The sequence below is a fragment of the Azolla caroliniana genome, unplaced genomic scaffold (genome assembly GCF_043228905.1).
Source record: "Azolla caroliniana isolate FFs.n. ecotype wild unplaced genomic scaffold, voAzoCaro1.0.p SCAF_779, whole genome shotgun sequence".
Lineage (NCBI taxonomy): Eukaryota > Viridiplantae > Streptophyta > Polypodiopsida > Salviniales > Salviniaceae > Azolla > Azolla caroliniana.
The window spans coordinates 1,386-15,784 of record NW_028231214.1 but is presented as its reverse complement, the minus strand read 5'-3'; the positions used below and the strand labels follow the sequence as shown (position 1 = coordinate 15,784).

Here is a 14,399-nt window from a genome sequence, read left to right as displayed (position 1 = left end):
ACTCACGGTTATCTTAGATAAGCAGTCTATTGCTAAGTCAAGAAATGAGAATTCTTAGATCTTCAACTTTTTCATGTGAAAAAATTAACAAATACCCACCTTTTTCAAAATCTCCTTTATGCAGTAGAAATTTACTAAAATAGATCTCTTTGTAAGCAGGAAAAATTTACAAACCTATACCTTTTGATGCTATATCCAAAAAAATGACAAATGAAAACATGACGAATATTACCCAAAAGGTGCACAGGAAGACATTTCTATACTTCAAACATTAGCTTGTTCAAGGTTGTCCAAATTGATGGACGAGTACTAACAGTGTACTGGAAAAACTTCACCCTTTGCTCATATCTATTAAAATGAGCGTAAGATGCATATGAATGCTAAGTTAAAACACAATTATTATTCTTCAGAAACCAATGCAGAAGATGATAAGCCATAAAAGTTGTAAGCCCCATTAAAAAATAAGTGTTGGTACATTGTTACATCCCAAGCATTTAAGTTTTTTTGGCTTGATGAATTGCGATGCTAGGGCAGTTTGTTATTCTAATTCTATTCAGCAAAAAAGTATGCCCCTCCAGTGATTTCAATTCTGAGAGCTCATTGCCATTTTACCTTTTCTAAAGCTGACAAGAAAATGGCTTGTCAATACCTAAGATCAGCTGGAAACCTATCAAATGTAGAGAATTGAGTGGAGCAGAGAATTAAGGTCTCATAAGAGAACGTATTCTTCCAAATCATAGATCTATGAATGCTGTGTTTATGTTGAGCAGAAGGCTGTGGGAGCATTACAGGATCTTGGATATAAGAATGTTGGCAATGTTAGCATGAGAAATAAATAGACTCATCGTTAATGTGACAGATTGGAGTAAAAAGGAATCTTGCAAAACTCCAACCCCATGAAGCAACCAATTTCATTTAAGCATTGATAATTTTGTTTTGAGTGGCAATCAGTTACCAATCCACGACTATGGGCATAGTCATCACAGATGCAATCCTTAGTCAATCTTTTCAAGGCTCTGTCTAGTATACTCCCAAATAGCGATGGCTCCACTCACATGCACATTAAGGGATCAAATAACTCCAAGCTGTGGGATTTCCAGACATTCATCTAGTATTTGAATTATTTCGATAGGAATGCCTTCTTTTTCCTTACCCAAAACAAGAATCTGCATAGAAAACGGAGGCAATATTAGATTCTATTTATACCCAACATCTCTAGCAACTATGGATCCTTAAGATACACATACAGTTCGCTTCGGAAAGTTGTACTTATGAATTGAGACACTGTTGGCAGTTTGCTCCAGCCCAACGACTACATATCCTTCCTTCTTCATGGCAGTCAAATATTCCTGGAGACTTTCCTCAGGCACTTCCTTTAAAGGGACCCACATTTCTGCAGTAACACTAAATGAAAATAAAAATTAATAAATAACAGAAACAAGATCAGGGTGTCATCATATGCTGAAAGATTGTGACCATCATGTGAATGCTGAAAGATTCACAATGAATGACAAAATCATGGTATTTATCGCCTTTCAACCTAAAATTGATACCCTTTTACAGATGATATAAGAGAAGCAGGTCCAAAACTCTTTGGACATGCCTGGTAGATATGTATTTTATTCTCTGTATATCTGATGCATATGATGCTCTAGCTTTGGAATTCCATCCTCTCTACCCTAGTCCTTGGACGACTCAATCACCCCCCTACACTATATAATATCTGCCCTGGACAACGAAACTGAGGCTGCAATGCCAACTAATATGAAAACATAGGTAGCATATTTGTCTGGGAAAGCTTTGGACATGTGGAAAGGTCATGCCTCTGATTTCTAATAAACAAATGTTTCTGCAATCCAGTATTGAGATCCCGACTCCTACTCATGCTACAGGTCAATGAAGGGCTACACAAATGGGCTCCCAACCAAGACATTGCAAAGGAGTTACAATCATAGTTCCTAATATTCGCGTACGTCCAATTTACTGGACGTACGCGAACGTTTGCAAACGTACGCGTATGATACGCGATATTCGTTTGGCTTTTTTTTTTTTCTTTTGACTTTTTTTTGGTTTTTTTAATTTTTGATATTCATAATATTTTGTGAATAGAAGTGACATCTGACACACATACACACACTCTCTCTCTCTCTCACACGAGAACTGACAGATTTTCTCTCTCTACAAAATCTAGATATCTAATATACATATTACATACTCCCTTACACAGACAAAACCCATAGCTCCTCTCTCTCTCTCTCTCTAGAGTCTAGATATACACTCAATCACTGTCTCCTCACACATGCAAAACAGGGCTTCTCTCTCTAGACCACACACGCTCTCTCTCTCTCTCTCTCTCTCTCTCTCTCTCTCCCCCTCACACACACACACACTATGTACACCATATACACCATATGTATATATAATATATCTATGTACCGCGTATGGATTTCAATCATACTTGGAGCCTTTTCACGTATGAGTATGATACGAATATTGGCGTTTGAGTATGACACGAATGGGACGTATGGCTAGAACTATGGTTACAATAGATCAGGCAATAGCATTTTTTCGTGCATGTGGACCAGCATCTCGCCATCCTTGTCATCACAAAATAAAGGCCATTATCTCCCATCACAAGCGATTCTCTTGTTTCGGAGACCTCTCCATTCTGGATTGACCTATGCTAGTGATTTTTCAAAGATAAAAGTTACAATGTATCTGATTGACTTGAGAATCTTCCATCTGTAGATGAAGAGATTCTTTAGTCAAGTCTTCTTCTATTTCTATTTACCTTTTCACTTAGTTACATTTATTTTGGTTTATTGTTCACAAAGTTGAGACAACATGTTTAAGATGTAATCTCTTGTTTTGTCGTATAGGCCATTTTGTTGACATATTTTGGTAGTGATGTGTGTGAACACACTTAGGACAGTGATGTGTGAGCACACTTAGGATAGTGATGTGTGTGAACACATTTAGGACACTAATGTGTGAACACACTTAGGACAATGATGTGTGTGAACACACTTAGGACTACAGGGGCATTTTGTCCCTCTTTAGGAGGTTTTTTCCCCCTGTCTAAAAATACTCTTAGAACCCTAAAGTGGTGAAGCTTTAGGGTGAAGCTTTTGGGGATTCAAAGCAAGAACCCAACAGTGGTATCAAAGCTACAAAGCGACATTTGAGCAGCAACACAACGGCTCTCATAGGCAGTCCGTCTGTGCCATCTGTGGTGGCATTTTTCTGCTGTTGAAAAAACCAATTTCTGCGTGTTTTCTTCCTCTGCGCAGTTTCAATTGTGTTTTTTTTTTCTACTTCCAAGTTGATTCAATCCTAGAAAAAGCCTCCTTGAGTCTTCCAAGACATTCCTATAACCCTCAGAAATCAGATTTGCTTCCCTTTTCTCTTCACTTGTTCATCTTTCAAGTCAAAGAGGTACGCTATTCCCTTCAGCAGTCCATTTTTTACATCAAGACGTGTTCAGTCCACGGCCATGGCTGAGATCAATGATGTATTTCGGATGCTTGCTGTTGAGGATAAACTGGATGGAACAAATTACCCTCTTTGGGCTTATATGATGCACCATGTATTAGTAGCAAAGGGGTTGTGGAATGTGGTTCAAGGGGCTGGAAAACGTCTTGTTATTGAGAACACAAATGCTGATGGTACTGATTCTGTTGAGGATGTTGATCATCCTGCTGATGCCCATGCTACAGTTTCTATTGTACCAACTACAGAGCAACTTCGTTGGGATGGCAGAGATGCTCAGGCACATGCTTTGATAGCTTTGTCTGTGAAGCGTGCCATTATTCCCCATATTCGCTCTTGCAAGACAGCAAAGGATGCTTAGGATACTCTTACCACTTTGTACCAAGCAAGAAATGAGGCTCATGTTGCTATGGACAATTTTCTTACAAAAATCAAAGATTTCAAGGAACAATTAATTTCTGCTGATGAAATGATACTAGATAGTTCACTTGTGCAGACCGTTCTAAATGGTCTTCCTGATTCATACCAGACTTTTGCTTCTACTCTTCGTTTAATGATGAAAGGCAATCCCAATGCCTTATCATTGGAGGAGCTAGTCTCTGTTTTGTTACAGGAAGATCAATCTAGGCGTGTTGCAGATCAAGCTTTCCTAGCTACTCAGAAGGGCAAAGGTAAATGGAACTCTTTTGCTAGCAAGCAAAGATTTGCTAATAATTCACAAGTGAATGAAAAAAACAAGAGCAGAAACAAAAACTATTTTCTGCACCAAACACAGAGTCTGCAAATCTTGTGCAGAATGAAGAATGGATATTTACTACTGTTTGTAGTTTTGATCCATCTTCACTTGAACAATGTATGTCTGTTGTACAATCAAATGTTTGGTACTTCGACAGTGGGGCAACCAAACATATTACCTTGCAGCACAATTTCTTCACTTCATTGGAGCCTGCCCCTACCGGGAATACTATCACATGCGCCAACAACTCATCTTATCCAGTTATGGGTGTTGGTAAGATCATTTTGACTACTGTTGATGGTAGTCCTTTCATCTTGTTAGATGCTTTGTTTGTGCCGAGGATCAAGAAAAATCTGTTGTCAGTTTCAGCATTAGCCAAGGTTCGCTTGGTTGTTAAATTTGTTGATGACAGGTGTACAGTTCATGATCTGTCCAATGGGGATGTTATTATTGCTTCTAGCATTTTATGTTGTGGGCTGTATAAGCTCGTAGATTATGAATGATCTATAAATGATTCAGCCTGTGCAATACAGGATTCTCAGGCTATTTCAAATGCAATGATTTGGCATGCACGCTTTGGTCATCTGAATTTTGCAAGTTTGCTTCGCCTGCAAAAATCTGAAATGGTGTCCTCGCCCAAACTTGAGGCACCTCGGAAGCATGTTTGTGAAGGCTGCATTTTGGGCAAAATGCAGCGTTCATCCTTTCCAAAAGATGGTTTAGTTCGAGCTACGAAGAAATTGCAGCTTGTTCATAGTGATGTCAGTGGTCCTATGCAAACACATTCTCTTGGGAACTATCTTTATTTTGTGACTTTCATTCATGACTTTTCTAGGCATGCATGGGTATATCCATTGAAGGCAAAGTACGAAGTGTTTTTGTGCTTCAAACAATTTCTAGCTTATGAGTTTAATGCATTTCTGGCTGAACGTGGGATAAAACATCAGTGTACAGTGCCGTATACACCTCAACAAAATGGAGTTGCTGAAAGAAAGAATAGGTCACTCATGGAAATGGCGAGGTGTATGGTCAAAAGTCAGGCCTTACCACATAGTTTCTGGCTTGAGGCTGTCATGTGTGCAGCATATGTACTTAACAGGTGTCCCACTAAAGCACTGCACTCTATCACTCCATATGAAGCTTGGCATGGCCAAAAGCCATCTGTTGCTCATCTGCATGTTTTTGGTTGTTTGGCATATGCATTAATGCCTAAACAACAACACAAAAAATTGGATGATAAAGCAGTGAAATGTATTTTTGTAGGATATAGTTCTGAAAGGCTATCGTCTGTATCATCCACAATCTAAACGCATTTTGGTTAGCCGTGATGTTGTTTTTGTGTAGGATGCAATTCAGCCACTTCTTTCATGTACGAAGGAGACATCAGTTAGGTCCAAAGATGTGTATGACACTTTGTTGCCTCTGTTTACAAGTAGACAATTAAGTGTTGACCCACTTGAGGCACCTTCTCAGCCTTTGGAAGCTACTCATAATGATGCAGATCATTCCATTTCTGATGCAGATCATTCTATTTCTGATGCAGACTTACATGATGCACTTATTAATGAGAGGGCTGATATAGAGGAGGCAAAGACTGTGCCTAGATGGCTGTTGCAGACTTTGCAAGACAGTAAATTGGATTTTCCTTTGCCATACCGTACTCGTTCAAGTTATCATAGTGCTTCTTTTGCATCAGATTGTTATGCAATGGCTGCCTCTAGTCTTTGCAATGAGAGTGAGCCTGTTTCTTTTGATGAAGCACAAAATTTAGAAATTTGGATGGCTGCTATGCAATCAGAATATGAAGACTGGTACACGGTCTTCATGTGACTTGCCTCCTAGCAAGAAGGCTATTGGCACTAAGTGGGTATATAAGCTAAAGCGTAAACCTAATGGAACAATTGACAAGTATAAGGCTAGGCTTGTTGCAAAAGGTTATGCCCAAGAAAAAGGCATTGATTTTGATGAGACCTTTGCTCCCACCTGCCGTATGACTACTGTTCGTAGCATCTGTGCAATTGCAGCTCATCGTGGTTGGAATGTACATCAGTTGGACATTAAAACAGCATTTTTAAATGGTGATCTTCATGAGGAAGTGTATGTATCCCAGCCCCGTGGTTTTGTGCAAAAAGGGCATAAACACAAAGTGTGTAGGTTGCGAAAGGCATTATATGGGTTGAAGCAAGCACCACGTTCTTGGTATGAAAAGATACATGCCTATTTGATTGCATTTGGGTTTGAGAATAGTCCAACTGAAAGCACCTTATATGTTAAGCGTGTTGATGTGTTTCTGATCATGGTTGTGTATGTCGATGATATGTTGCTCACTGGCCCCAATGAGAAGCATATTGCTTGCTGACTTTAAGGCTGATTTGCATGCCTCTTTTGAGATGTCAGATTTGGGGCATTTGCATCATTATTTGGGCATTCAATTTATGCAAGTTGATGGTGGATTAGCATTGTGTCAAATCAAAATACATTGACACATTATTGCAGCGTTTTGGCCTTGAAGATTGTAAACCTATTGCCACTCCCATGGAGACAGGTTTACGTTTGAGCCTTCATGATGCTGGAGATGCATTTGATGCTGTTCTCTATCACCCGACCTGACATTCAGTTTGCTGTCTCTCAGATGAGCAGGTTTATGCATTGCCCAAGAGTTAAGCATTGGCAGGCAGTTAAGCGCATCTTTCGCTACTTGAGTGGTACCCGGTCACTTGGGTTGTTTTATCCCAAGGGGGGATCACTACCGCCAGACCTGCATGCTTTTTCTGACTCTGATTGGGCTGGTTGCATGCTTCATGCTTGGTAGCTCATGCATATCTTGGTTGAGCAAGAAGCAGCCTACTATGGCCACTTCTAGTTGTGAGGCTGAGTATAGGGCAACTTTCACAGCTACAGCTGAGTGTGTGTGGCTCAGACGCCTTTTAGCTGATTTGAGTGTTGGTCAGTCTTCTGCCACCACCATCTTCATTGACAGTCAAAGCGCAATGGCAGTTGCGAGGAACCCTGTGTTCCATGCTCGCACTACGCACATTGAGGTGCATTATCACTATATCAGGGAAAGGTTCTCCGCTGGAGAGATCAGTTTGACTTATGTGCCCACGCAGGAGAACATTGCAGACCTCTTCACAAAGGCTCTGCCTAGGGAGAAGTTTGAAGTTTTCCGCAAAGCTTTAGGCCTAATCCCATTTGTGGATTCATCTCTATCCACATAGCTTGGCACTTGTTTAACCATGAGTGTCAGCTCCTTGTTCACCGCATCACTCCCAAGGGGGATTTGTTGACATATTTTGGTAGTGATGTGTGCGAACACACTTAGGACAGTGATATGTGAACGCACTTAGGATAGTGATGTGTGTGAACACATTTAGGACAGTAATGTGTGAACACACTTAGGACAATGATTTGTGTGAACACACTTAGGACAATGATGTGTGTGAACACAGTTAGGACTACAGGGGCATTTTTTCCCTCTTTAGGAGGTTATTTCCCCCTGTCTAAAAATACACTTAGAACCCTAAAGTGGTGAAGCTTTTGGGGACACCTCTCCATTCTGGATTGACCTATGCTAGTGATTTTTCAAAGATAAAAGTTACAATGAATCTGATTGACTTGAGAATCTTCCATCTGTAGATGAAGAGATTCTTTAGTCAAGTCTTCTTCTATTTCTATTTATCTTTTCACTTAGTTACATTTATTTTGGTTTATTGTTCACAAAGTTGAGACAACATGTTTAAGATGTAATCTATTGTTTCGTCGTATAGGCCATTTTGGGCTCTTAAATGATGTTCATATATCTTTCTTTATTTCTTTCTTCTCTTTGAATATGTCTCTTTCATTCCATGGGTGCATGTAGGCCCTGGCCCTATGGACCATGACCTCAGCACCCTTTTCATTGACAGATAAATGCCATTATCTTCTGCCATTGCAGGTGCTTCCCTCGCTTCGGAGACCTCTCCATTCTGGATCTACCTACGCTGGAGATCTTTCGAAGACAAACGTTATAATATATCTAACTTGAGAGTCTCACATGTGCCGAAAACCAGATTCCCTTGTCTTTGTTTTATCTTATTTACTTTTATATCTACTGAGTAACATTTATTTTATTTTCATTTGTTCTCAGACATGAGATAACACTTAAGATGTAATCTCTTGTTTGGCCTTACAGGCCATTTTGGCCCTCTTAAAAAACGTTAATATATCTTTCTTACTCTAGTTGTGAAACCCTTAGACTGGCACCTTCCATAGCCTGTACTAGCCTAGCCGTCCTCAGAAATACTAGTTTGGAAGGCAACCGACATTCTTCACCTCAGTCGATGATCAATACAACCCTGCCCTTAGCAGCCCTCCCAAACCCATGTTACATAAACATATTCAGTTGATTCTGCTTCCAGAAACTCATACAAACCTACTTTTCTTTGTGTGATGATGATTGCATATGCCACTGTTAAATGTGGATATGTACAAGTGTCCTAACTTAGTTTGTCAAATCAAGCTGGCTGCTCTGTGCTTTACCTTATCAGTTGAAACTGCCTATCTAGCACAACACTTGCATCTGCAACTATTAAGCTCGAAGCTTTGAAAACCTGCAATATTTTATTTCAAAGATTGATATGGAAACATTATATGTCAAGTGTGAGCAGAATTGATAAAATCATTACTGCTGGATGACGTACCTCACAGGTTCGTGCAAGCCCAGCAAGGTTAGGTATGCGGCCCAATAAAGTAGCAACCACTATTAGCTCTTGACGATTACCACGCATCTTTACTATGTCTTTAGCTCTAGAATGTATGTTTGCATGGAGGAGGTCTTGTTCGGTCTCCATAACTACTGAAATGAAGGAATATTATTTCTATGCCTGCTACTGATTTTTGGAACAATAGTATACCTGTGCTTATTAATACCTGATAGAACTGGTGAGAAGATATCACTGCTAGCCTCCTTATTAGGAGGCCCCCCAACTCTAACTTCTGGGCTAGTATCCATGAATCTAAGAGATCCAATTTTCCTTTGAAAGTTGGCTGATCCCTCTGTATTTTCTGTGCTTGACACAGATGAACCATTCTCTCGTTTAGGGTCAGATATTGATTCACTTTGTAAGGTAAACGCATCTGCAGCCATCGATTGACGCAAGTCATCTCGGGCTTCCTGGATCAAGTGCAGCAGCAATAATATACATACATCATAATCAGCATATTTGAACTTTGAAAACAGAAAGGAAGCTTACCTTTAAGAAGTATGATACTTTATCCATTAGAGCAATTGGAGCACATTCAAATGGAATATCATCCAAAGGCTGCAATCTCGTAAAATAGTATATTCATCAAATAAAGGTGAACTATATAAATAGATATAATAAAATTTCATGTGTATTCCCTGAGTACCTTCGAGGGGTCCTCCTCACCTCCACACCTCAAGGAGAAGATGCCCCTTGGTGTAACAGCTTTTTTGGGGTCAAAACCAGTCAAAAAATTATTTACTGCTGTTCTTATCCTGAAAGAAAAATGATCAAACCACCCTTAAAAAAGAGGTGAGTAGCTATTCCTGTCCTCTACATGCATCAGTCCTATCCAACCCATCTTAGGAATAAGTGTAGGCAATAAACTCTTCTAGTGGACTTCTCAATATTAAATGGTAGTAATGAAAGTGTCGTTGAAATAAAGGACTCTTCCATACGATTTAGATCACATTTTCTAGTAAATGACAAGAACCAAGTGGTAGCATGCTCTCAAACCACTTTGGCATGAGGAATCCTATATTAGAGATGTAAAGGGTTCAGTTTTTTCTACTTTCTCTCTAGTTTACTTAAGTTTCTTATTTATATGTTCTCCAAAATATTCTAAGTCAAATCCATTATGGAGCATACATTTTGTCGTGCTCCAAGCACCTATTTCATACTCCATAGATCTTCATCCATCCATCTCCTAGTCCAGAAGTCCAGACATTCAACGTGCACACGCACAGATCTGCCACACTACCATGTGATACCAAAACATATAGGAGATTCTTAGAGGCTTCCAGATGAACATCCTTCTTAGTTCTAAAATGCTAGTTCCGAAAATCACCTTAACAAACTTCTTGCAGTTAGAGAATAAACTTATTCAACAAAGTGGGTTAATTTAGGAATCAAGCTCATTTTTTGGAGCTCTCAAACCATTGCGGTACTTGTCAATATTGTGATCATTGAGATAATTGGTAGGATCCAGACTTAACTAAGTTCTTGTTATTGTTATTGACAAAGCTTTAGGAATACTACTTTGGATGACATAATACTGTCCATTCTAATGTCATGTTAGATGTCAACTTTCAAAAGCCATTTTGTTGTATTTGGGATGTTTATATATTTTTCACAGAACCCAATGATTGAAATAAACATGATAGGAAAATCACCTCCTGCATTCATTATTCTCATCCAAGAACGCGACTATTGATTGTAAGCATTTTGTTTCAAGTGATAATGGAGGATGGTTGTTTAAATTGACATCTTTGATGGAGGGGACTTTGAGAATCTTATGAAAGACTTCATGTATCAGTATCTGAAACAGAGAAAGAATGAATGAAATATTAACGTATTTTAAGAGGCCAAAATAGCTTATAACGCCAAACAAGAGATTGCATCTTAAAATGTGCAATCCAAAAGAAACAACCATCACACTAATTTCCAATGTGCAATCTGCATTGTTAAGGTACTGGTCTGACTGACCAATTCAAATCAAACCTGAGAAAAGCTGCGCAATGGATGGTGATGAGTAGTGTAGTATGGTATCACTGCTGGCACTAATTCATCAATAAGTAAAGTTTGAATGCATGCTGGAGTTGCATGTATCAAAACATTCACAGAAATGAAAACATACGATGCCAACGTCTGCAAAAAAAATCAATAAACAGAACGTTAATGAATCTAACATTGAAATTTTACAAATAAAAAAGGATACCAAACATGGCCTTAATATCACTAAAGTTTCTGCTCTTTTAAATCTAAAATAAACTATAAAATATATCCAATGGTTACAATCCTCAATATTCAGTTAGCTCATACATACACCTCTAGTGGATGACAATAAATCAATATTTGATGTTGTAATACACCCATATGAGGAGTCACCAAGATCGACATTGGGTATTGGTAGGGTTCCCATTTTGCATCATACATGCAATGCAAATAGATTCCATTGAACTAATCTTTATCAGTGCTACCAAGATAGACATTGGGTATTGGTAGGAATCCCATTTTAAACACTAGAAGGGCTCTTACATCAAGATTATACAGTTATAGCACGGTCTATGCAGCCTCAACCATGTCAAGTAGGATTGAGTTTGTAATTCATCCAATGAGAAGGGGGGAATTTTGAACCTACATATCTGCACGGTGATCTTTATTTTAACCAAATCATGGGTTATGAATGGTCCAGAGTTATAGGACATATCTTAAAATGTAGTTCAGAGGCATTGAACAGTCACTGATCAGCCTCTACACATAAGTCTTCTGTCCAGCATTTGTCCTAATCACCATTTAAGCTTTACCCTCAGAAATATTCCACTATTTAGTGGAAAATATTTCATTCTTCAGTTGCAATTTACTCATACATTATTATAGCCATAAAAGGAAGCCAAAAAACAGCAAAAATGATTCAGAGATAAAAACTAGATTGTTGGTACCATACAAACATCAGAAAAAGGTAAGCTTGTCTAGTTCAGACAAAATTGTACCTGCGTCTTCATATTGAAATCAGCAAGGGCTGGGACTATTTTTTCTTTTACCTGAAACAATAAAAATCTACTATTATATTCAATATATAGCACTGAAGACTTTACTCCTCAAGCTTATGATGGTTGCCTGTGAGATGTATAGCCTAACAGAATTGTCACTGAAATCACTTTGCACATGACTTGTTTCAGGACATCCTTCCATCCAAAAAATTCTCCAGAATTTGGCACATAGTGATAACATTAGTTTTGCCTCAAATGCATAATTTGTTTCATCTATTTTTGTTTCCCACAGGATAAACACACATCAAGATCTGATTTCACAAATATTATTCTCGACAATGTATGCAGTCATCATGATCTGTTAGTGAAATATGGAAGAACCTATTTGTTAGCAATTGCCAGAACTGAAAGATAATCTTTTCATTGATACACTCAAAAGATTTAATGCTGATCTTTTACTGGCAGAGGACAAAGAAATTTTATTGGCGACTAAAGCTTTTACTAACATTTATTCAAGGGAAAAAAACATTTATTGTTGTGATCATATGGACATGCCACATTGAGAAACCAGACGCTCAAATCAAACATAACAACTTCAAATGTCCCAAAGGCAATGAAACAAATGAGAAGACAGCAGAGGAAAGATGGCAGAACTAGAATTCCCAAAACCACTAAATGGAAGCAACTCTTCAGCAGAAGAGAGAAATGGCTTCTGGTAGTTTGTAACTGTTGCGTTACAAGTGTTGCTTACAAAAACAAATGAAATCCTGGCAGATTCTGTGTACAAAAGATTGTGTAATACTAGTATATTCTGTGTAACAAAAGATTGATTTCACTTCCCTTACGTGACGATCACTCAATTACAAAGCTGTTTTATCATCGGCAATGCAAGCCATTGTCAGAAAAACAATCCTAGGGATTATGTAAGATGAGAAAATAGAAGAATACTACATCAGGTTATCTGCAATGATAGATAAATGAGATAACAAATGTCTATACATAGAAAGAAGGCGCCCTTGTCATAATTAGTAGTATGTGATCCTTTCCATTCCTGGATCTCCATTTACCACCTAAATAATATATTTTTAGCAACATGGGTCTGTATCTTTTTGGGTTTTCACAGTTTTGGCCTATACATTCAAAATGATACCATGAGTGCTTTGGGACGCCCTCATGAACAAAGTATACTAGACATTACCCACAGAATTCTATTGGCTCACGTAAGTCTTCAGACTAGTCTGAATAAAAGTATCCAAGTAGAAAACACGTGCATGCAATGATTAACAGAGTAACGCCAAACAATTTACCAAATTTGGGAAATGGAGACAAAGTTCAATAGCAAATATCTCAGCATACTGCCGGACTGAGGGTAAGTTGTTTCTCTGTACAAATAAACATAAAGTAGATGAGAAGATTTACTGAAACTTTACATATCAAATAGCACTCGGCTAAAAAACTGAACTAAGACTATATGCAAATCTTCAATTGATGTTACCAATAATCGGGTAGTAGGCCATGAACTATCAATGTCAATAATTACACATTGTTTTCTGTTTCTTTTGATTTTTCACTCACAAGCAAACAAATCTGAAGTAGATCCATGACTTCTTCAAGTATGTCATCATCAACAAACCGTGAAAGAATACAAGCCATCTGCCATGCTCGAGTTTTCCTCCTGTGAATCTGCAATTTAAGAAGACTCCTACTTATAATAACTATGGCATTCATAGAATTCCAGAACATATGCTTATTCTCACAAGAAATCACTTACAGCACTTTTTTTCTTGTAAAGTTCCTTTGACAAATCTGCATCAGTTGCCTGAGAACCATAGATAAAACAGACATAAAAGATAGTAATTCAATTAGGCTACACACATGACATGAATGATTGCAATTAGGGTTTAGTGTTTACACTGGTAGTTCTCATGTTAATTGCAACATAAATTTTGATCACATGATACTGTATGAAGCAAATGGAATTGTACAGAAATATTTATGATTACACGATTGTATGATCTTCGATACAAACCTATTCTCCAAGACTTATAAGTATGGTAGCTAGGTAAAAAAAGTAAATAAAATAAAAAGAAACTAACAAATCTAGACAGATATATTACAATTTTTATCTCCACAAGATATCTAGCATAGGTTTATCCAAAATGGAGAGATCTCTGAAGCAAGGCAAGCACTTGCAATGGCAGGAGATAATGACCTTTATCCGTCAATGACATGAGTGGTAAGATTGTTGTCCATGGGGCCGGGGCCTATTGCACGATCTATTATAACGCTTTTGTTACGCCTTGGTTGGGAGCCCATTTATATAGCCCTTGATTGACTTGTAGCATGAGTAGGAGTGATGGGGCTAAAGAAACTTGTGATTGTTCTTTGTTGATAAGCTTGTGTTGCTGTACTGTTGTCCTTCAACAACTTTTGCCTCTTGAGTTCTAGCAAGATAAGCCC

General features: G+C 38.3%; 2 protein-coding genes across 2 annotated transcripts; one reads left to right on the top strand and one right to left on the bottom strand.

The window, feature by feature from the left end:
- Positions 1–457: 457 nt before the first annotated feature.
- On the bottom strand, positions 458–13,948 carry LOC147847654 (uncharacterized). The gene is made up of 13 exons (XM_087338961.1): positions 13,711–13,948; positions 13,515–13,622; positions 13,247–13,321; positions 11,940–11,990; positions 10,948–11,094; positions 10,620–10,765; positions 9,614–9,722; positions 9,457–9,525; positions 9,134–9,377; positions 8,905–9,059; positions 8,744–8,814; positions 1,248–1,404; positions 458–1,166 (listed from the first exon to the last, which is right to left on the bottom strand). The coding sequence occupies exons 2-13, from the start codon at positions 13,590–13,592 to the stop codon at positions 1,071–1,073; spliced, it is 1,398 nt and encodes a 465-aa protein (XP_087195087.1). The 5' UTR covers positions 13,593–13,622; positions 13,711–13,948; the 3' UTR covers positions 458–1,070.
- Positions 3,389–3,880, top strand: LOC147847655 (uncharacterized). Its single transcript, XM_087338963.1, has one exon. The coding sequence runs from the start codon at positions 3,494–3,496 to the stop codon at positions 3,848–3,850; it is 357 nt and encodes a 118-aa protein (XP_087195089.1). The 5' UTR covers positions 3,389–3,493; the 3' UTR covers positions 3,851–3,880.
- Positions 13,949–14,399: the final 451 nt, after the last annotated feature.

Coding starts and splice junctions, on each gene's coding strand:
- LOC147847655 (XM_087338963.1), top strand. CDS start 3,494: ATGGCTGAGATCAATGATGTATTTCGGATGCTTGCTGTTGAGGATAAA.
- LOC147847654 (XM_087338961.1), bottom strand. CDS start 13,592: ATGGCTTGTATTCTTTCACGGTTTGTTGATGATGACATACTTGAAGAA. Junction 11,991..13,246: donor GTCTCCATTTCCCAAATTTG/GTAAATTGTTTG, acceptor TTATTGTTTCAG/GTAAAAGAAAAAATAGTCCC. Junction 1,405..8,743: donor AGGCAGTTTCAACTGATAAG/GTAAAGCACAGA, acceptor ATTTTCATTTAG/TGTTACTGCAGAAATGTGGG.